The sequence below is a fragment of the Mustela putorius genome, unplaced genomic scaffold (genome assembly GCF_011764305.1).
Source record: "Mustela putorius furo isolate JIRA1106 unplaced genomic scaffold, ASM1176430v1.1 tig00003962_pilon_pilon_pilon, whole genome shotgun sequence".
Lineage (NCBI taxonomy): Eukaryota > Metazoa > Chordata > Mammalia > Carnivora > Mustelidae > Mustela > Mustela putorius.
In genome coordinates this window covers 8,255,764-8,277,384 of record NW_025422106.1, presented here as the reverse complement: position 1 = coordinate 8,277,384, position 21,621 = coordinate 8,255,764, and the positions used below count along the sequence as shown (strand labels likewise).

Genomic DNA, 21,621 nt, shown 5'->3' with positions numbered 1-21,621 from the left:
CACCACCTCAAGATTATGACCTGGGCCAAAATCAAGAGTTGGATGCTTACCTGACTGATCTACTCCAGTGCCCTGAGAAAACATAGTTTTTGAAATAAAATGTTCATGGGAAGGGCTGAAGAGACAAACTGATGTGAAAACTTCAGAGAAATGCATAAAATTGAGAAAATTGCCTAGAACTACAACACAAAATAATGAAGAGAAAAAGTATTTAAAAAATGTTTGAGAGAGAAGAAAAATACAACTGGAAGCTTTGTCATCTAAGAAAAGTTGCATATTAAGGGACCACATGGTAGAAAAGAAATACTTGGAAAGCTGAGAATTTCCCAGAATAAAAATACCCAGACAGGAATAGGGTAAAAAGGCCTATCATGTTCTAAGCAGGATCAATAAAGGGAACACACACAGGCACATATAAACAGATATCCCTAGACATATAGTGAAATTTCAGAAATATTAAGGTAAACAAAACTCATAAATGCCATAAGAAAAAAAAACCTTTTTATAAAATACTTTTTATAGAATCAGATTAACTCACACTTCTCATCAGCACCATTGGGTGTAAGAGAACAATGGAGCAGTATTTGGAAGGACTGAAGAATTTTGTCCTGAGAATTTTGTGTCTAGCCAAACTATTAGCACTTGATATGGCAGCAAAAAGACACTTTTGGACATGCAAATGCTCCAAGTTTACCACTAGTAGTGATTCAATGACATAGCAGGAATATTCAAGTAGTAATGTTGAAAGACGAAATTTTTACCATTTATTTCTCAAGTAAGCAATGATTAAGAACAATGTTACCTATTAATAGTCTTAGAAGTTAAAGGAACGGGAACAGCAGCATGAGCAGTGGGGAGTGGGAGTCAAAGAAATATAAAAATAAGATAAAATTCTGTAACTTGGTCTGGAGAAAAAGACTTAGAAACTGATTTTCCCCCCTCTAAGTTAATGTGTTAAAGTGTGTTCTGAAATTTAAAATTGGAGGGGGGGTGGTGCCTGGGTGGCTCAGTCGCTAAACATCTGCCTTTGGCTCAGGTCACGATCCCAGAGTCCTGGGATCCAGCTCCCTGCTTAGCAGGAGACCTGCTTCTCCCTCTCCCACTCCTCCTGCTTGTGTTCCCTCTCTCGTTATCTCTCTCTCTCTCTGTCAAATAAATAAATAAATAATCTTTAAGAAAAAAGAAAGAAAAAAATTTAAATTGGGAATTAGAATTATTAGAGGGATATACAGACACAGGGAAACGTCTAGGAGGGCATGGTTTCAGCAATAATGAACTACCAGTGGTTTTCCTCACATGCACATACAGGTACAAATGCACTGTTCATATCTTCTTCCACAGAGTGAGTACTGCCTTCATCTAACCTCTCCAAAATCCTTCACCACTCTCTTTGTACCCCCACCCCCTGATCCCAATGCATGATAAACAAATTTCTATGTCAGCATCTACAATACTTAATTTAAACTGGCTGTTGACAAAACTATCTTGCTCACTAGACATAAGTTCCTTGGGGACTAGTTCAGCCTCCTCACTTCTATATCTTAGCACCATTGTTGTTACTCATTATGTTTGTTGAGTGGATGGATATAAAGACAACTTGTGCATATTTAAAACAGCGACTAACAGAGATTATATATGACCAAGACATTGTTAAATCATTTATTGGGAGAGATTAAGAACTATGCCTAAGTAACAATTACATTTGTGATGAAGACCTCCTCACATCTCCTTGTTAAGTTTAGAAATCACCGAAGATTAACTAGACAATATTAAAGTTATTCTCAGAGCCTTGAGATAGAAGACACCTAAAAAGACTGTGTGACTGTTCTTGAAATCATACCACACCTGTAGAAGCTTTATGTCTTCACGGTTTTCAGACCCAGGAACATTCTCCATCAATATGGCGGACATCACTCTCACATTCATTTTCACCATATCCAATTCACTGTGCAACTTTCCAATCTGTGGGGAGCAACACAATCACAAGTGTGACATGAAGAATGGTTACCTTGTTTTCTGCTACCAAGGAGATATTTTCTAATAGAAAAAAGACTTTTCCGAATTTAATATTTCAAATTTATTTAAGTATCTAATTGTTTAATAAACGTACAATTTGTTACCTTCTGAAAGGATTTGAGATCTTACATAACAAATCTCTAGATTCATGCTAGAAATATGCGCTAAGAAAGTTAAAAGTGAAAGGGAAAAAAGTCAGATTAGAATCAATATGGAGAAGGGAAAAGGTGACTATAGTCGGAACCTGGACAAAATGGCAAATATTAGTGGCAAAACCAAGGGGGGAAAAATGAACATTTTCTACTTCCCATGGTGTTAGAAAAGAAGAAAAAAAATTAAGAGAAAAACACTTTTTTTCTTCTTGCATTAAATTCTAAGAGGAATCAATCACATGAATTTTTATAGAATATGAATAATAATACAAAGTCTTAAATGGCAGTTCCTTCAGAGCAGAACATAAATAAGCATCAGTAATAACTGATTAGCTGGGGCGCCTGGGTGGCTCAGTGGGTTAAGCCGCTGCTTTCGGCTCAGGTCATGATCTCAGAGTCCTGGGATCGAGTCCCGCATCAGGCTCTCAGCAGGGAGCCTGCTTCCCTCTCTCTCTCTCTCTGCCTGCCTCTCCATCTACTTGTGATTTCTCTCTGTCAAATAAATAAATAAAATCTTTAAAAAAAAAATAACTGATTAGCTGGACCTCTGATAAACAGTTATAAACAAAAAAAGTAAATGTAAGTCAGTTGGCACAATTAATGCCAGTAATAAGGCTACCACTTACTGAGCTCCCTGAAATGAGATACAGACAGTCCTATGGAAAGCAACAGGAATCAGCTGGTTGACACAAGATCCATTCCACAGCCCAGTCTCCACAAAGACAAAGCCACTAGCCAAGGACAATGGCTAAGTGCTTGGGCTTTAGAATCAGACAGAATCCAAAGGATTCATTCGACTTTGAACTGAATGATGATTAAGTCATATACTAAGCTTCAATCTTCTCCTCTATAAAGTGAAAGTAATAATGTGCCCCTACCTCCTAACGTTGTTAAGAATAAACAAACTGTAGGGGCAGTTGGGTGGCTCAGCTGGTTAAGCATCCAGCTCCTGGTTTAGGCTCAGGTCATGATCTCAGGGTTGTGAGACTAAGCTCAGGGTTGTGAGATCGGGCTGTGCGCTCAGCATGGGAGTCTGCTTGGGATTCTCCCTGTTCCTCCTCCTCTGCCCTTCCCCCTACACGCATGCTTGCTTGTGCTCTCTCTTGAATAAATCAATCAATAAATAAAAAGAAGAAGAAATAAACTGTATATGTGGTGCTGGTAAGTTAGAAAGGGTCGTCAATATATATAATTGTCACTGTTGTTACCTGTTCTGGGACCAGTGTGAGAGTAGAGCTCTTGGGAACAATAACAGAAGAAAGAGCTGGTGCCGTAGGAATAGATGTTGATGGGTTCGAGGAGATCTGAGTGGCCTATTAATGTGAAATGGAAGTATTACTACTGGAATGAACACAGCCACCCCAAGCCCAGTTTTTCCATTCAGATGGCTCAATCACTTCTCTCAACCCAAGGTCTTGGGTAGAGGGTGTCAGCCCAGGGTCAAGTGTGCAAACTGCCCAGAATTTTTTGAGAAGAGTGCTATTAATGTGCCCATAATATGTAAGTGTTCAATAAAAGGTGGCTGTTAGAATTAGTAACTAAATTATAATTTAATAAAGTGCTCTTAGCTTCGAACAAAGATCTATAAACTGCCATGTGAGATTATTGCTGCCCTTTCTTTGGGTTTTTAAAAAGAAATGCTAAGTCAATTCATGTCAAGTCTTTTTAGGCCACAACTGGAAAGACACCTCCTTCTCCCCTAATGAGTGCTTCTCAAAGTCAATGCCTCATTGACAATATTGAGCAGAGAACCTGAAGCACAGGGCTCAGGCCAAGGTTTTGACATTATGTCCACAGAAGTCACCTAGAAGTCTTGTAAAAATGAGAAGTTCAATTACCCCAAATCACATAACAAGGTCCTAGACCACTCCTATATTTTGTCTTGAAAGAAAGACTAAAAGGGGCATTGTGAACAGATTCATGGAAGTTACGAGGTTGGGGCAGGTGCCTAGGGGCCAGGGAAGAGACTGCACAAGTAGAAGTGTGAGCCTTCTGGACAAGGCCTCCACAAAGATCAAGACTTCTGGTACACACCTGAACTGCTTTTCCATCAAGGCAGGATTCACTGATCTACACAAGGGAAGAATCACTGTTTTCACATTTTGGAAATAAATTACAGAGTTAAGAGCCGAATGACAAACAGTACTCAACGTATTATAAGTTCAGAACCTTATTTGCAAAAATTATTATTTAATACACGACTCCCCATGGTAGAGATCCCTGCCTGTCTAGCATGAGTTCTTTCCTTTGAAAATTGTCCCCTCCTTGGCTCTTACAAATGATTTCCACCTGGAGCCATCATGTTCTTATATGACCTCAGTTAATTTGTTCAGAAGTAGGAAACCAACCTAGGTTGGTCCCTTTTCCAAGATTTTTGAGCTTGGAATCTGAAAAAGCTAGAGATCTTACATGACAATTTAAGATCTATGTTATCTACTATGTGGAGCAAGCTGGTCTGTAATGAGAGACAAGTCGTAAGACATTTGAGTGGTTGGTTCTCTGTTGTTTCAAAGATCCAGCTAACACCAACCTTCTTGTGGCTTGGTTATTTTAGAAGATATGGCAATGGCCTTCTCATAAATTTACCTTTTTGCCTAGAATGGACAGAGGTAGGACTGTCCCTTTCAAAGAGAGAAGACTCACAGCATATACTATCTGATTCAGTATGAGCCCAAGAAAGGTGTCCTACCTCTTGTCTCGCTGTTTCAGCCTCTGCCTCTGAGGGAGGAAACTGAACACCTTTCTTGAGAAGGTCAAGATACACTTCTTTCACTTCGCTGACATCCACACCTCCTGGGAAACCTTGAGACCAAGTCTGAATTCAAGAGATGGTTCCAGAGTTAAAATAGTAACAAATCAAAACAGAATTTTTAAGCTGGTGACAGAAAATGAGAAACTGACAATTATGTATCTTACTCAGAAAGAGAAAGCTGGTTTTGAATGCCAAGGACAAAAATGTACATTTTCAGAGACTAGAAAAACAATATATTTTAAATCATCAAATTCCCATGCCTTAGAATTTCAAAGAAAGCCTGGAATAGGTACTTATTATTTTCTTCACTGTACTGAATCCACAATTAATAGACAGATTCTAAAATAGCATCAGTATTTCCTTTACCAAATAAATTGAAAAGCAGTCCGTTGTGTACTCTAGAACACAGTTTCCATGTATGTCAAATAAATGTACACAATACTCTCTTACCTGACATGAACAAGATAAAAACTGAGAGAAAGTAGGGAGATAACTACAAATTCCTCAGAAAAAGGGCACTATGCCATACCAAGAAATTATCATGACTTGGAAAATGAAAGAGTAAAATGCTCCCTGGTTTGATCCTAGGTTTGTAGAGGATCACCAAACCGATTGCAAGGTACATAATTAGGGCTCTAATCTTAGAGGTCTACCAACCCATAAGGCATACAATAGACTTACCTTAATGAAATTCAAGATTCTATTCTGAATGTCTAATGGCAAGTTGTATCTGGGGTTGAGCAGCTTAACGAGACTATCTTTAATGAATTCCTTCTTCACAATCAGAGATTGGAAACTTGGACCACAGTTCTGCATACACATGTCAATAAGCTAAATTAGACAGAAAAATTAAAATTTAATTATATCTCTGGCAAAACCACCTCCCAAATAGAAGATAAAAATAGCTAAGTAATGATTTCTACCAGCATTACAACTAAACAGGATTTAGTGTCTACTAAAATTGACGGCAAAGCTTTGGGTTCTGGGAATGTGAGGAAATACGTAAGGCATGAAGGAAGAGCTTTGAGGACAGACTTCTTGGGGAGTCAGGACACCATCATTAGAGCATGAACAACAATACAAGGTAGTAAGTGCCAAGGACCAAATGGGAAGTGGTAAAGACACATGGGCTATAGGGTAGGTGACAGTGTCCTTGCTTTTCCAGAGAGGTTCTGGTACATTCCTGTTGTGGTGGCTTTATTAATGATGATACTCCTTCCACTGTCTACCATGTCCTGGTCTGGATGATAAATTGCCCAGTCACCCTCATTATAGACCTTTATGGGTAGACAATTAACCAAGGGATAATTTAGGGCCAGATGGTCTTAAGACTTTTGGAGAAAGCTGGTCCTGAGTTGGGTTTTTAAAAAATAGTTAAGTACAAAGGTGTGCAGAGCTATATTCTAGGCAGGTAAGTGGTATCTAAATGAATGAGTCAATGAATGCATGGAAGCATTTAAGCTATCAGGAGGACAATGAGTACTCTGGTTTGCAGGGGCTTCTTCATGGAGGCAGACTAGACACACTGGGAATTGTCTTTATCCAGCATGGATGAAGTGTGGAGGGACATTATACAGACTTTAGAGAAATGTGTGGCAGTGAATGGGAAGGGTCTGGCCATTGCACAAGAAGCCAGTGAAGGGTTCTTGTTAAGTTTGTTGTTGCGCTCTCCCTGCCTGCAGAGATGATGCAACACCAACACACACAGTTCCATGCACAAGCTCTTGTTTATTCCCTGATCGATCTTTCTCCTCCCTTTCTTTCTCCTTCCCCTGCGGGGAAGTTCCCTTGCCTTATATAGGGCATAACAGCCAATCACAGAGGTGTTCACGTGAACAGGAGGTATACAGCCAATCACAGAGGTGTTCACGTGAACAGGAGGTATCTGGGGCTCGTAGGCAGTGGTGGCATGCGGTGTTCATGTGAGGAGCACCAGGTCATGTGTGGCCAGGGCGGATGTTTTTCAGGCTGTCCGTGCTGCTCGGGCTATGTAGCCTGCGCCATCTTAGGGGCGCGACCCTGACAGTTTGTCACCATTATACCTCATTCTGAACTTGAGAGAAAGGTTCATAAGTGCAAAGTAATACTCTGGGAAGGTTTTCAAGCAGCGTTCTATGAAGGGGACCTGGAAGGATGGAGAATCTAATAGGGACCCACTAGTCCTAGACCCACTAGAACCAAGGCAGAAAGGCCTAAACCAGGGTGGTATGGGTACGAGGAAAGTAAAGACAGGAGTGATTCATGAAGGCAGAGCTTTACGATGGACATGTGTTGGAAAAAGGATGGTTAAGCCACTGTTATTCTGTAGGACACTGATGGCACCTTGGATGAAAATTTGGAAGTGGATCGGGTTGCAGGCTTGGTCTGGGGTAAAAATGATGAGATAAATTTTATTATTATTATTAATTTTTTTCTTTTGGGAGAGAGAGCGAGCATGCGAGTGGGGCAGTGTAGGAGCACAGGGAGAGGCAGAGAGAGAATCTTAAGCAGGCTCCATGCTCAGCTCAGGGCTCAGATCTCATGACTCTGAGATCATGACTTGAGCTACAATCAAGATTCAGACACTTAACCTACTGAGCTACCCAGGTATCCCAATGAAGTGAATTTTAGATATTTTGAGTTTCATAGTACTTCGGATTAAGTGTCTGTATCCCTCCCAAATTCGTACATTGACATTCCTAATCCCTAATGTGAGTGTATTTGGAACTGGGTCTTTTGAGAAATAATTAGATTGGGAGCGTGTAGAGACCTGAGGCAAGAGATTAGTGCCCAAATAAAGAGGAAAGATGAGCTCTCCTGGCTGTGTGATGATGCAATGACAAGATGGCCATCTACAAACCAGAAAGTGGGCTGTCACCAGGCACAAGATTTGCTGGCACCTTTGCACACTTTATAGCCTCCAGAACTGTGAGAAGTTAATGTCTCGTTTACACCCAGTAGTAGGTGGTGTTTTTATTATAGCAGCCCAAGATGATGAAGGCAAAACAGATGGTGGGACATTCATGTAGAGCTGTTTAATAGAGCTATCTATGAGCAGCTCCAGCTTAGGAGGGAGGGAGCCTAACATGAGAAACCAAGGCTGCATGGGAACAGCAGGGAAGAATGGCTGGCACACTAGGGCTCACCTACCACACAGGCCAGAAGAAAACTATGAAGGCAACCAGAGAGCAACCAATGGAAACTAAAGCATAAAATATAGAGAACATAACATTGGGAAAGTCAAAAGAGGGTAGTTTCTCCAAGGATTGTGTCAAAACAGCTAAGGATGTGCAGGGAGAAAAAAACTCAGCTAGGTCAGTTATTGGGGTCATGAGTCCCACTAGTGGGGCTGAGGGGACATTTTTTCAATCAAGCAACATGAGCAGAAGTCAGGCTAAGAAGAAGTAAGTTGGCATTGAAGAAATGCATGCAGAATGTGGACTTCTACAAGTGATCTAAAAAACAGAGTTAAATCTATCTCCTGTGCTGCCCACTTCTCCAATTAGAGAGGTCACAGAAACCATAATGCAACCAGGATAGGCACGATCATCTCTGCAGAAAAGCCTCCCTGAAAATGGACTCTCCACCCTGCTCTGTGATGTATCCCTAGAGTAGCAATACAAAAAGGTATGAGAGCTGTAGTTTTAAGGGCAATATGGCTAAGAAGGCAATCAGAAAATACAGAAATGGAACACATGGGGCTAGTTATCCAAAGCACAGAAAATATTTATTGATTTTTAACAAGTGTAGTACTTGTTCTTACCAGTTTAAAGATTATTTGAGTGATAGAGACAGAGAGTACGTGCATGAGCTCGTGCACAAGTAGGGGGAAGAGGCAAAGGGAGAAGGATTCACAAGCAGACTCTGCACTCTAAGTGCAGAGCCCTATGCTGGGCTCGATCTCAAGACCTTATGATCACGACCTGAGCTAAAACCAAGAGAGGGATGCTCAACTGACTGCACCACTGAGCACCCCTGAAATACAGAAAATATTTAAAGTGAAGGAAAATAAAAACAAAATACGAAACCTGTTGAGATGAGTATTTGAAGGCAAGTTGTTTAGAGAAAGTTAAGTTGAAAAGTTGAATAACAAATGACTTTTTGCTGGATGCATTGTGATGAGTTATTAGCTGAAATGCAGAGAGGAAAATAATCCCTAGTACAATGGGAATTTATGGAAATACTTCATCCACTCCATCAGGCAGCCTCATCAGAGAGCCCCCATGTCTCACTTTCCCTAATGGTAAAACGAATGGGGAGTTTCTTGCCAAATATTTCACAAACCGATTTTTATCTTTGGATCACTGAGATTTTATGGCAATAGGTATCATTCCCAGGAGGTTACATGCATAAAATCAGAGAGTCAACATGAAACGCTGAGGAAGTTAACATCTGGAGATCACAAATCACGGCCCTTTGTGTTTTCCCACTGGAATCTAGAATTTCAGGACTCATTACTTCTAGCTCACCTCTTTCATTATGTCACCGGTACCTCTTTCACCCCACAACCCACAGAGATAAGCACTAAAATCTATTGTGGCAAATTGGAAAAATTAATACATTGCTTTTATACATTTTAAAATTGGGCTTTGGTAGATTTAGGTGTTCAGATAACCTATCTTTGGAAATAGGACAACCAAGACACCAAAATCTCAGGCGGGATAGGGAACCCAGAAACCAAGGGACCATGATAGACTAAAGAGAGTAAGACTTTACAGTCAAAGAAAGGCAATTATCATTTGATCTCCCTGATATGAGGAAGTTGAGAGGCAACGTAGGGGGTGGCTGGGTTATGTACACTGGGGAAGGTATGTGCTATGGTGAGTGCTGTGAAGTGTGTAAAACTGGCAATTCACAGACCTGTACCCCTGGAGCTAATACATTATATGTTAATAAAATGATAAAAAATTTTATTTATTTATTATTATTATTATTTAAAAGATTTTATTTATTTATTACAGAAAGGGAGAGAGCGCACGCACAAGCATAGGCAGGCAGACTGGTAGGCAGAGGCAGAGGGAGAAGCAGGCTCCCCGCCAAGCAAGGAGCCCAGTGTGGGACTCGATCCCAGGACGCTGGGATCATGACCTGAGCCACAGGCAGCTGCTTAACCAACTGAGCCACCCAGGTGTCCCGATAAAAAATTTAAAAAAAAGAGAGTTAAGACTTTAGGCCTCACTAATCTCCTCACTCAGAGGTTGCTTATTGTTCTAAGCCTTGGTATTCTTATCTGCAAAATGGGCCATGATACCTCCCTCTAGAGAGTTCTTTTAAGGCCTAAATGAAATATAATATATATGAAGAGCCAGACATCCATCAGGACTTAATGGTAACTGTTTTTTTTTTTTTTTTAGGATTTTATTTATTTACTTGACAGACACAGATCACAAGTAGGCAGAGAGGCAGGCAGAGAGAGAGAGAGAGAGGAGGAAGCAGACTCCCCGCTGAGCAGAGAGCCCAATGTGGGGCTCTATCTCAGGACCCTGGGATCATGACCTGAGCCGAAGGCAGAAGCTTTAACCCACTGAGCCACCCAGGCGCCCCTAATGGTAACTATTTTGATCATCCATTTCCAGATAATTTCCTATCAGGAGAGAATCTGTTGATTAGCTGATATATATATTCTTCTTAGAAAGACTGGAAAATGAGCTACTTGGTAGTTTCAGTTCTTATAATAAATTTAAAAAAAAAAAATTTTTTTTTGAAGATTTTATTTATTTGTTTGACAGAGATCACAAGTAGGCAGAGAGACAGGCAGAGAGAGAGGGGGAAGCAGGCTCCCCAGTGAGCAGAGAGCCCGATGCAGGGCTTGATCCCAGGAGCCAAAGGCAGCCTGAGTCAAAGGCAGAGGCTTAACCCACAGAGCCACCCAGGCGCCCCTATAATAAATTTCTAAACCAAGCACAGTAAACAAGGCTTTGGGGCCATCCAGAGTGGAAGACCCCACACCAAGTTATGGTCACACTAGAGGATGAACTCTCTCTACTTGTGGAGGAATGGACACACTTTACACATATTCTGAAGCCCTCACAGCTCACCACCTCAGTGCTGTTCCACAAAGGCCCATTAATTAATTGATTTCTGGGAACCTGTTCAACAGCTTCCCACTTTACAATACTAGTGTCTTGCTGAGACTTATCACAATTGCCTCATTCAAAGGGTTAGCTTCTGGCTAAGACTTACGAAGCTTGGTAACAAACTGCTTTCTAAAAAATAAAACTAGGCTTCTTGACAAAACTTCACCAACTGATGGTAGGAAGTCGCAGTGTAGTCCAGTCCCGTCAAAGACCTAATCAAAGCTAACAAGTCCATGGAGAAACCAAATGACATATAATTCAAAGAACATTTATAACTGACTTTGACAGAATCTCATCACTTCAGAGTAACAAAATGTCATATTTGGGGATTCAATTTTAAAGAATTGATTGGTAAACATTTAATTGCTTTGACAGACATTAGATGATTCTTTCTGTGACCAACATCCCTCATAATTAAGTCTGGCAAAGTTAATATTAAAAGTCCATTCTGAAGCCATAAACACCTCTGCCATGCAATGAGTAGTCAGAGGTGAGACGACAGGCAGGTATGCAGGAGGCCATCAAGAGTCAAAGGGCTATTTAAAGAAAACCCAAGGGGCGCCTGGGTGGCTCAGTGGATTAAAGCCTCTGCCTTCGGCTCAGGTCATGATCCCAGGGTCCTGGAATCGAGCCCCACATCGGGCTCTCTGCTCAGCGGGGAGCCTGCTTCCTCCTCTCTCTCTGCCTGCTTCTCTGCCTACTTGTGATCTCTGTCAAATAAATAAATAACATCTTAAAAAAAATAAAGAAAACCCAAGAAGTAGGTACCTTAATGAACTCTGACCCTAAAACTGAAGAACTAATCCGATCCCCAACCCATGACTCTCCCCCTTATTTTCGTATAGGTTTTAGATTCACTTTTTCTCATGTTCTGGTGTGTAAAACACAAGGTGGAAGACATACAGTTAGCTGAGGTGGAATAAGTAATGGGAATGGGTCACTAGTAAGGCTTCGGAGATCAGACTACCTGAAGGGAAGAAAGAATGGGAACCCGAAGAGAAATGGAGGGCCAGAAGAGACAACACTCTAAAATAACCCTGCTTTCCTCAGGGAAGGGTCCCAGCTAAGTATCAGAAGAAGAAACCAGGATGGAGAAAGACAGGGAGACAGGATTAGAAGCAAGCACAGAAATGCTAAGAAGGCTGGGTACCACAAGAAAGACACACCCAGTATACAGAATAAACAACTGTAAGAAGGCAAAATACCACAGGCTTTTAAAACATGGGTAGTATAAATTCATCTTCTGCCCTTATCTCCTTCAGTTAATACTCCAAACCTTCAGCAACTTTGAGATTGCCCAGATCCCCTCCATTTTAGGGCACAGCTACATCGCTTTCTACCCCAGTTCTACAGCGTATTCCATTAGCCCTGGAGTCTTCCTGGATACCAGGAGAGTGGGACAGGGGCTGAAGGACAATCAGCTCAGTCCCAGATACACGGATGTACCAGGTCTTGCACCAGGTACTAAGGAGGTGAAGATATGGATGAAACACAGCAGTCATTCTTCAGAGAAGGATGATCCATTCTGAGAAGCAAAGTGGTATGACATAAGGGCCTGGGATTGAGCATCGGAGGACCAAGTGGATACCTTGCCTATGCCTCTTAAATAACGGAGGAAAAGAAAACCCTGCAACCTCATGGAGTCTCAGTTTCTTCATCTGTGAGTTAAGAACAGAACGACTCCAAAGGGTTGGCAAGAGCATCCATGAGGAACCAAAGGCTTTCCCCCATTATCCACCCACAGTTCCGGTAGTTCTACTCTAGCGCTTACTCATCTCTCAAGTTCTTCCATTCTGGGACCTCCCTGAGGTGGTTGCTATGAGTAAAGGACAAGGGAGAGGTTAAAATTAAAAAAGAAACAAAAAAAAAAAAAAAAAAAAGGAAAAGGTCTCTAAAACTATGTTCACATCCTAACTTGAAGGGTTTCTTCAGAGTTAGCATCAAAACCATTCAATTTATTTCATTTCTTCTCATTCTGTTACTCTCCCAGCAAGATGTGAATGTTCTTCCCCTATGAAACTCAAACACTAGAGCTGTGCGCACCTCAGCACCACCTCAGTCCTCTTGAAACACTCACCCAGAGCCCCTAAGGGAGGGTGATCCTGGCTAGTTGGGGTCCTAACCTTGTGGCCTGGGGCCTGGCTGAGGTAAACAAAGGCATGCGGGAGCAAGGAGAAAGCCATACAGCTCACTCTCAGGTGGCAGGCAGGGTTGGCAAAACATACCATAGTAAAAATGGCAATTCAGCGAAGTGACTGAAGAGGTCATATGGTCGAAGATGAGGGGAAAAACAAGAATGGATCCGTTAAGTGCCCACCCCCAAGTCATAAACAATAAGGTGTACAGCACTGTTTAAATCAACAAAGAACGCTCTCTGAATTATATTTTGCAGGAGAGACTGGTTGAAACTTAATGAGCTCCCAGTACCTCAGAATTCCACAAAGCTGTTCAAGTGAGGTAAAAAGCTAACAGGGAAGCATTGTCAAGACTTCAGTTCTCCTCATGGGTAACACATACACAAACTTCTTGACTGGCTCAGTTTTGAATGACCAGTTCCCATCTCCTGATCAGGAAAAGTCTGATTTTCTAGGAACACCCTCTTTCCAAGAAATTAAATGCTGTGACAATCAGCAAAACTCTCTCAATTCTGTAATTCTCACGTTTTAATTCATACTCTAAATAGCTTTTTGCTGATATATGTATTTTTTTAATCTAAAACTAAAAATGTGCCTATGGCTTGGGAAATCCTAGAGTCTTGATTATAACGTTAAAAGTACTTACTGACAAGGTGAGTTGGATTTCTTTATGATTATAATTTTTGGAAATCCTTTTCTTCAAAGCTTTTATGGCATCTTTTGGCCTACAGCAATAAATACAGTGAAATCATCAATTAGGCATTGCTGAAAATAAGCACTCTTTGAAAAGTAATGTGCATTGTGGAAAGAGGAGTAGCTAAGGAGAAGACCAAGGCCCTGATTCTGCAACACCTACCACCTTGAGAGAATCAAACAGAATATTTACATAATAGTATTACCTAGAAAGCACTACATGTGAAATGCACTCATATCCCTATCCCTCTATCAATGCACAAAACTGCTTTACAGGAAATGTAATTCCCAAAACAATGAAGGTTACCATTTTCGAGTAAGACTATATGCTGAGCATCCCCCAAGGTAGGTGATATGGGAGGAATTATGACTAATTAGGTCAACTACCATTTTACAATATAAAACAAAGGATTATGTAAAAGTAGAGGATCAAAGTTTACTTTGAGGTGGTAGAAAGGTACAAACTTCCAGTTATAAGATCCATAACTCCTGGGGATATAAGGTATAATATTAATATTAACACTGCCGTATGGTATATTTGAAAGTTGCTAAGAGTAGACATAAAAGCTCTCATCACAAGGAAAAAAATTTTTTTTGTAACTATATGAGGTGACAGATGTTAACTTATTGTGGTAATCATTTTATAATACATGTAGGTCAAATCATTATGCTATACACTTTACATGCTAATTATATCTCAATAAAACTGAAGAAAGAATACAAATTCTTTTTACATATTACCTTCCAATTTTGTCTGTATGGGTAGAATTTCTATTATGTGACAATTACACATGCTTACATAGAATTACAACTATTATAGATATATAGATATTATCTACATTTCTAAAGAATTGCATACAGAACCTAATATTAAACTCTTAGAAAAGTTTAGAATAAAGATACTTTTTTGAAAGGAAAAGTTTTATTTTGAGATTCTGTTTTTGCATTATCAACGAAGAAATTAGTATTACCCATGAAGAAAAGTTTCAGAGGAACCAAATATGGTAAACAACATTACAGGGAAAACAACATAACCGCCTCAAAGAACTAACCTTAATACACTCAATTAATATAGTCAATAATTAAATGGAATGCTTTCTTCATCAACAATCAACATAAACTAGACCAAACCTTTTTGCTATCAGTTATCACTTGAATGTGCTCAGGAAAATTAACAGAATTGTATCCCTTACAACAACTTGTAATTAGACTAAAATCACAAATAGTTGGCCTTAATGATTTTTAAAAAATCTTTAATTCCTTGAAGTTTAAGAAGTGTAACAAAAGATAGCACATTATTTAAGAACACAGCATGAAGGTGGGTGAGTGAACATTAAGAAAAAATTGTCTTATAATGAGGAAAAAAAAAGATTGCTAGATTATTTCCTGTTAATAATGACAACTGCGCAGGAAAGGTCACCACCAGGAGTTCACTAGCTTCTGGATAGTATTTTTTAGTTACAGTAGCATAAAATACTGGCAATCAGAGTAGGGAGAATTTCTAAAGAAGGAAACAATTCTGCTTTCTTTAAAGAAAAAGAAATTGAAGCTTCACAAAGACAAAACTTATAACTATTAAAGAAAAGGCAAAGAGAAAAATTATAATGGATTCTCAGATATTCCACATGCTGAAATAAGCAGCTGTCTTTATGTTTTCACCAGACAGGTCTTTAAAAGATAGTGATGCCCTAGGGGGGAATGAAACACTCAACAAGAAAACCAAAAAGCTTAAGAGAAAAAGTGCTGTGGTTCTGATGTTTCTTATCAGAGACAAATGCGTGTACCACACACTGTACTCACCCATCGTGGGCAGTGTTAATAATGTCACAGATGTGCATAAACTGGCCCCAATCTTCAGTCTGAACTCCAGCAAATGTAGCCTTTTCTGCAAAGAAAAAGCTCTTGTGTTGAGTCTGAGCTACAACAGAATGAAAAATGTCTGGGCTTCCTGAAATAATCTGCCAGGGGTTCACTAACAAGTACCATTAAGTTTATATTACCAAAAGGCAAAGAGGGTTGTTTTTTTTTGTTTGTTTGTTTTGTTTTTTTTCCTGAGCAATTCCCAGTAATTCGGGAATCAATCAGAACTCAAGTTCAGAGTGCTACCATTACTGCAGTAATGAATGACCAATTAATAAAAGCTGCAGACACAACACCCGGCGATAGGGCCAGGACCGGTTGGCTAAATGTCCATTTGCTGGCCTTTCTGAAGACAAGCCCCTATCGAGCAGCTACCTACAAAGTCAAGTGCATAGTGCAAAGTATTTTATCTTATGCAACTTCATTTAACCCACTGTGATAGATGGTGAAACAGAAGTTCAGAGAAGTTAAGGAAATTACCCAAGGTTACACTGCTAATACAAGGTAGAACTAGCATTCTAATTCAAATTATTTAACTTAAAAAAAAAAAAAAGTCATGGTGGGGAGGGGGGCATGTTGAAAAAGAAAGAGATCAGAACTGAAATTGTCTGTGTCCTTGAGAATTAGAGCAAGGTCACTCCTAGCACCTGAACTAACCAAAGCTACCCCAGGCAGACGTGAATGCTTCTGAAACCCAAACCATCAGATATTTTCCCCTCTCCACACATTCTCCTTAAGAACACAAAATGCCACCTGGAAAGAGTAATAGAACATAACCTAAATGAACTTAATATATTCCCTTCATCACAGGAGAAGATCCTCAGCACAAAATCATCAGGTCTTGTAGGGAATGGAGAGAAAGTTAAAAAGGATAATGAAGAAAGAGTAAGACTCAACACAAGAAAGAATAAGAAAGGATAATGAAAGAATAGGGTTAGGCTGGAAGAACCCCAAAGCTTAGCCTGCTTCCGATCTAGGAAAAGATCTATTTGAATTTGGCATTCCAAAGACAAATCTGACTAACTTTGTGTTGTACAGACACACCTTGTTCCTTCTGCCAGATTCCCTGTTCTCCATTCCTCACACTTCCTCCCACCTTCCCATCTTCCTAGAAAACTCCTATTCATCCTTCAAAAGCCATGACAAAATTTCTCCCTTTTCTAAAGTTTTGAGTGTTTTGCAGTTTTCTTGCATTGCAAAGGTACCATACTGTAGTTACTACATAACTGTGTCCGTCTTCCCTACGAGATTGCACATTCCCTTAGGGTTGAGACCACGTCTCATCTTTGCTTCATCCAGGGCCAGGCATATACTGACAGTGGGCAAATATTTACAGTATTAGATAATTCATCAGCCTATGAAGATGCGGTCTAAATCTATTTCTGCTCAAAATTCATTTTAGTATCCATAGGAATACAGCCGGCCACAGTTTAGAAAGCATTTTGCCCCTCAGTGATAGTCACTCTCCCCATCTTCCAAAGATGGGAGAACCTTATGAGGTTCAGGTTGAGTGGTGTGCTCCCTGTTAACTGAACTGCAGGCAAAACTGTCCAGACCTGAGTCTCCCTACTGTAATCGCCAGGTTCTCAGTTCTTAGGATTTCATCACCCCAAGTTCCTGACAATATCACGCTTTGCTTGGCACCCACAGGCACTGTGCCACACCCGGTTCCCAAGGCAGGATTGGAGGAGAGCAGAAGGAAGGCAGCTCCCTGCTGGTCAAAACAGTCCAGTCCCTGGTTATTCAGAGCCACAGAAGACAGGACACAGGCAAATACATGCGTGGTCCCCCCACCCCACCCCCCAGCGGCCTCTTGTGACCCCCCCCTGACTGCTCCCCGACTCCCCGCTTGCTTCCTTCACCCCAGGACTGGGCATTTTCATTCTCTTTGTTTACCCAGAAAAAGTAACTCGGGTTGTTAAGGGCTCAACGCCAAGAGAGCACTGGTTGAAAGGGACCTGCCGCTCCCAGTGAAGTCCCATCACGCAATCTCCCTGCAACCTTCCCTGAACCCCGTCTTTCCTTCCCTCCCCCGTAAAACAGACAGGGCCACACTCGGCCCTCCAGGGAGTAGCGAACTTGACCGACAACTTTCTTCTGGCTCAGAAGTTGACCCCTTCTCCTCGCACAGGCCGGAACACTCCACACCTGAAGCCCGTGCGTGCTTCACCTGTTCGGTCCCACGCCCCAGGAAGCACCAAAAAGGCAGGCAGATTTTAAGGAGGGGTTCCAGCGGGGGGGGGGGGGGGGGGGGGGGGGGGAGCAGGGGGCGGTCAGCCATCAAGAAATGCCTCAAAGGGGCCAGCGATTGGGTGGGTGGGATTCCGGTGCCCCGGGAAAGTTGCAGGGGGAGGGGAAGGATTTCCTCAAACTTGGACGAGGCCGAGAATGGAGTCAAGCGGGAAGGGGACCCCGGGTCCCCCAAGCCTGCCCCGGCGGCTCCCTCTCCCGCTCTTTACCTATGAGGTGGCCCACGGAGGTCGCATAGGGATCCCGGTGACTCTTCCCAAACGCCATAGTAGCCCCCACCGAGCCGGGCCCAGGAAATCCGCCTCCACCGCTCTCGGGCTCCCGACTCCACCCGCTCGGTGCCCCTGGCTCCTCCTCTTCGGCCGGGCGCTTCCCGGGCTCTGCAGAGGCTGCGCGACCTGCCCGACCGCTGCGGGGCGCCGGGCACCCGGCGTGGGGTACGGGGGCGGGGACACCGGGGACGCCCGCGCACCTGCCACGTGCCCCGCGGGAGCGGCGAGGAGGCGGCGCTCCGGGCCGCCGGGGGGTGTGGGCGGGCGGGGGAAACAGCCGGGCTCGCGCGGGGTCGGTGGGGGTGGTCGGGACCCGGGTGCGGTTGTGGTCCCCGCGGAACCGGCCGCAGCTGGGGGGGGGGGGTGTCACAGCTTGGGGATGAGACACCCGTGCTCTGACACCGCCGTCTACTGGTCAAGTTACTGCTCTTCTCTGCGCCTCCTGCTCCCCTTTGTAGAGAAGGAAATGCGGGGTTACTAACACATAATCTCAGGATTATGGTGAGAATTAAGGATGTAAACCGCTTAGGTCGGTGTCTGGGACCCACAACATAAATATTTAACCACGGAATGAATCGAGTGACTAGAACTACTTCCTACCCCGTCCCTCACCCCCAGATATCTTGAGGTGTGTTCCTTGTCCTTTAGAGGAGGTGACACAGGGGAAGAGGGATTGGCTTCGAATGTAGGGACGCCCCAGGAGCCGGCGTCCTTTGTCTCGCCTCTATTTCCCCGAGGGACCACAGGGCGCCGCCCAGGAGGCTGTGGGTTCCTAACCCTCCCTCCCTCCTGGGAGCTGTGTTTTCCAGTAAAGCCTAGGAGAGGAGAGGAGAGGGGCTTTCCTCCGGCTCCGGCAGGGAGTGTGTTTGGCTGCAGAACTGCTTTGGAATGTAAATCTGAGCCTGAGCAGTCCAAGGCCTTTCCAGCTGCCTTTCAGAAGCGGAATTTCTTTCCTTCTCCTGTGCATTCGATTAACATCTGATTAGCCATGTTAACCATCTCCAGTGATGCCAAAGACTGCTCAAGTGTCACAGGTGATGGGCTTCCTGTCCGTCCGGACATTGCTTTTTGCAGTCAGCTTGGGCCAGTGCTACAAGGCCTTCTTTGGCCTTGGAAATAGTGACTAAAGAGATCAAAGAGGGCTTGTTCTGACTTAAGCCCTTAGTCTTAAATTTTAAAATAGATGTCAAAACCAATTGTAGTGGTGCCAAGGGGTTAACCAACTGGTTTTTTTCTTATTTCTGTTATTGCAAATTTTTCTTGACCTAAGTGAGCCAATACCTGGGATTCTAAAATCTAGAATGAAATCTCTTTATTGTGATGGCTTTCCTTTTGATGGGTTTGGTCCTACCTGTAACTTATCTTCTCCACCTGCTTACCCAAGGTGAGTGGCTGTTTCAGATGGTGCCAGTTAGCCACTTCCTTAGTCGTAACTACAGCCTGCTGACACGGTTGAAAATCTCTTTTGTGACATCACCCCACCTAATCTCCAATCCATGTTTTAGATTCCAGAAAGATACTTTACCTTCTCTGAACCCTCAATCAAACAATCTTAAAGAGAAAGTCAGTTTTCGTGTAGGCTGCTGGTGGTGTCAGTGGCCTTCCAACACGGATTGAGAACTAGGACGGAACCAACCATCTGGACAGATTTTTAACATAATTCTGCTACTTCTTATGGGAGAGATTTTTTTTTTTTTTTTAATTTTCTTGTGTTACAGAATTGAGGCACTGAGAACAGGAGAAGTTACACCAAGAAGTATGTTCAGGATGTTATGGCTAGGTAAATGGAACCAGGATCTCAGCTATGCCTGGGGAGAAGTGTTTCTCTCCCCATATAAGGATGTTATGGTGGCTGCAGTCTCCTTTCTCTGTGCTCCGCCACCTTCTGCAAGATCCCCCTATGTCCTAGGGGTGCAAATTAACTCAGGCAATATTAATATGGTCTGGGAGCAGGACAGTAGGATTCACAACCAAGCTAAGGTCAGAGAAAGGGGCAGAATCCCAGAAAGAAACAATGGTAAAATTTCTGGATACCAGAAGCAAAACTCTCACCAAAATTTCTATTCCAAAGAACACTTTTATTTTATTTATTTTTTTAAAGACGTATTTATTTACTTATTTGAGAGAGAGAAAGAGAGAGCGAGCATGAGAGGAGAGAGAGCAGCGGGAGAAGCGGACTCCCTGCCGAGCAGGGAGTCTGATGTGGGACTCGATCCCAGGACTCCAGGACCATGACCTGAGCTGAAGGCAGTTGCTTAACCAACTGAGCCACCCAGGTGCCCCAAGAAGTAAATTTTTAAAAAAGATTTTGTTTATTTATTTGACACAGAGAGAGAGGGAACACAAGCAAAGGGGAATGGGGGAGGGAGAAGCAGGTGCCTCGCTGAGTAGGCAGCCCGATTCGGGGCTCGATCCCGGGACTCTGGGATTATGACCTGAGATGAAGGCAGACACTTAACAACTGAGCCACCCAGGTGCCCCCAAAGAACACTTAAAAAAAAAAAAGATTTATTTCTTCATTTGAGAGAGATTGAGTGGGTAGAGGAGCAGAGGGATGGAATCTTTCAAGCAGATTCCCTTGCGGCTTGATCTCCAGACCCATGAGATCATGACCTGAGCTGAAAACCAAGAATCGGCACTTAACCAACAAAGCCACCCAGGCGCCCCTCCAAAGAACATTTTCTAAACATGTATTTAGGGGCACCTGGGTGGCTCAGTGGGTTAAAGCCTCTGTCTTTGGCTCAGGGTCCTGGGATCGAGCGCTGCTTTGGGCTCTCTGCTCAGCTGGGAGCCTGCTTCCTCCTCTTTCTCTGCTTGCTTGTTATCTCTGTCAAATAAATAAATAAAACTAAAAGTAAGTAAATAAATAAAACTTAAAAACAAAAACCCATGCGTTTATATGTTTAAGTTAGAATGCGAAGTGGAAGTGAAGAAAATAACCTTTATTTAAAGTATGTGAAGTACCTGGAATTAGAAATCTATCTGAATGTAGTCTCTACATTGCTGAAGGCAAGTGGAATTCACTTTATTTTTACAAAAATGTAATCAGAAATTAAGAAAAATAAAGCTAATACCTAGCTTGGCTAGAGCCTGAATAATGAGTGCCTGATTCTAAAGCTCATACTGCCACTAGGTAAATCTGCTCAATGAATATGACACCCCCCTCCACCCCAAAAGAATCTGTTTGATTCTAAGAGAAACCTCTCGAAGAAGATAGGAATAGGGGCCATCATAGACTTCGCTGGTACAGAGTCCTGTTGTTCTTTCTGGACTTGTTCAAGAATGCTATGTCTTCTGTACTAGAACTATATGCTAGCTATGCTCTAAATACAAGCATTATCACTTAATCCTATCATAAGCTCTATGAAACCAGTAACATTATTACTGTTTTACAGATTATAAAAACCAAAGTCCACAAATTTTTCACATAGTCAC

At 42.3% G+C, this 21,621-nt stretch overlaps 1 protein-coding gene across 3 annotated transcripts in view; it reads right to left on the bottom strand.

Annotated features, from left to right (window-relative positions):
- TOM1L1 (target of myb1 like 1 membrane trafficking protein) overlaps positions 1 to 19,622 on the bottom strand; it is a 57,528-nt gene extending 37,906 nt beyond the window's left edge. Inside the window, exons 1-7 of one of the 3 annotated variants that reach the window (XM_013053677.2) lie at positions 19,538 to 19,622; positions 15,605 to 15,689; positions 13,758 to 13,836; positions 5,602 to 5,751; positions 4,858 to 4,983; positions 3,377 to 3,481; positions 1,846 to 1,962 (exon numbers count right to left, since the gene is read on the bottom strand). In XM_013053677.2, the coding sequence (XP_012909131.1) occupies positions 1,846 to 1,962; positions 3,377 to 3,481; positions 4,858 to 4,983; positions 5,602 to 5,751; positions 13,758 to 13,836; positions 15,605 to 15,642 (615 nt within the window). In that variant the 5' untranslated portion in view covers positions 15,643 to 15,689; positions 19,538 to 19,622. Of the gene's footprint in view, positions 1 to 1,845; positions 1,963 to 3,376; positions 3,482 to 4,857; positions 4,984 to 5,601; positions 5,752 to 13,757; positions 13,837 to 15,604; positions 15,690 to 18,123; positions 18,383 to 19,537 lie in introns of those variants that run through there. The other 2 variants (XM_004747363.3, XM_004747362.3) reach the window with 2 other exon arrangements.
- Between the last annotated feature and the right edge of the window lie 1,999 nt (positions 19,623 to 21,621).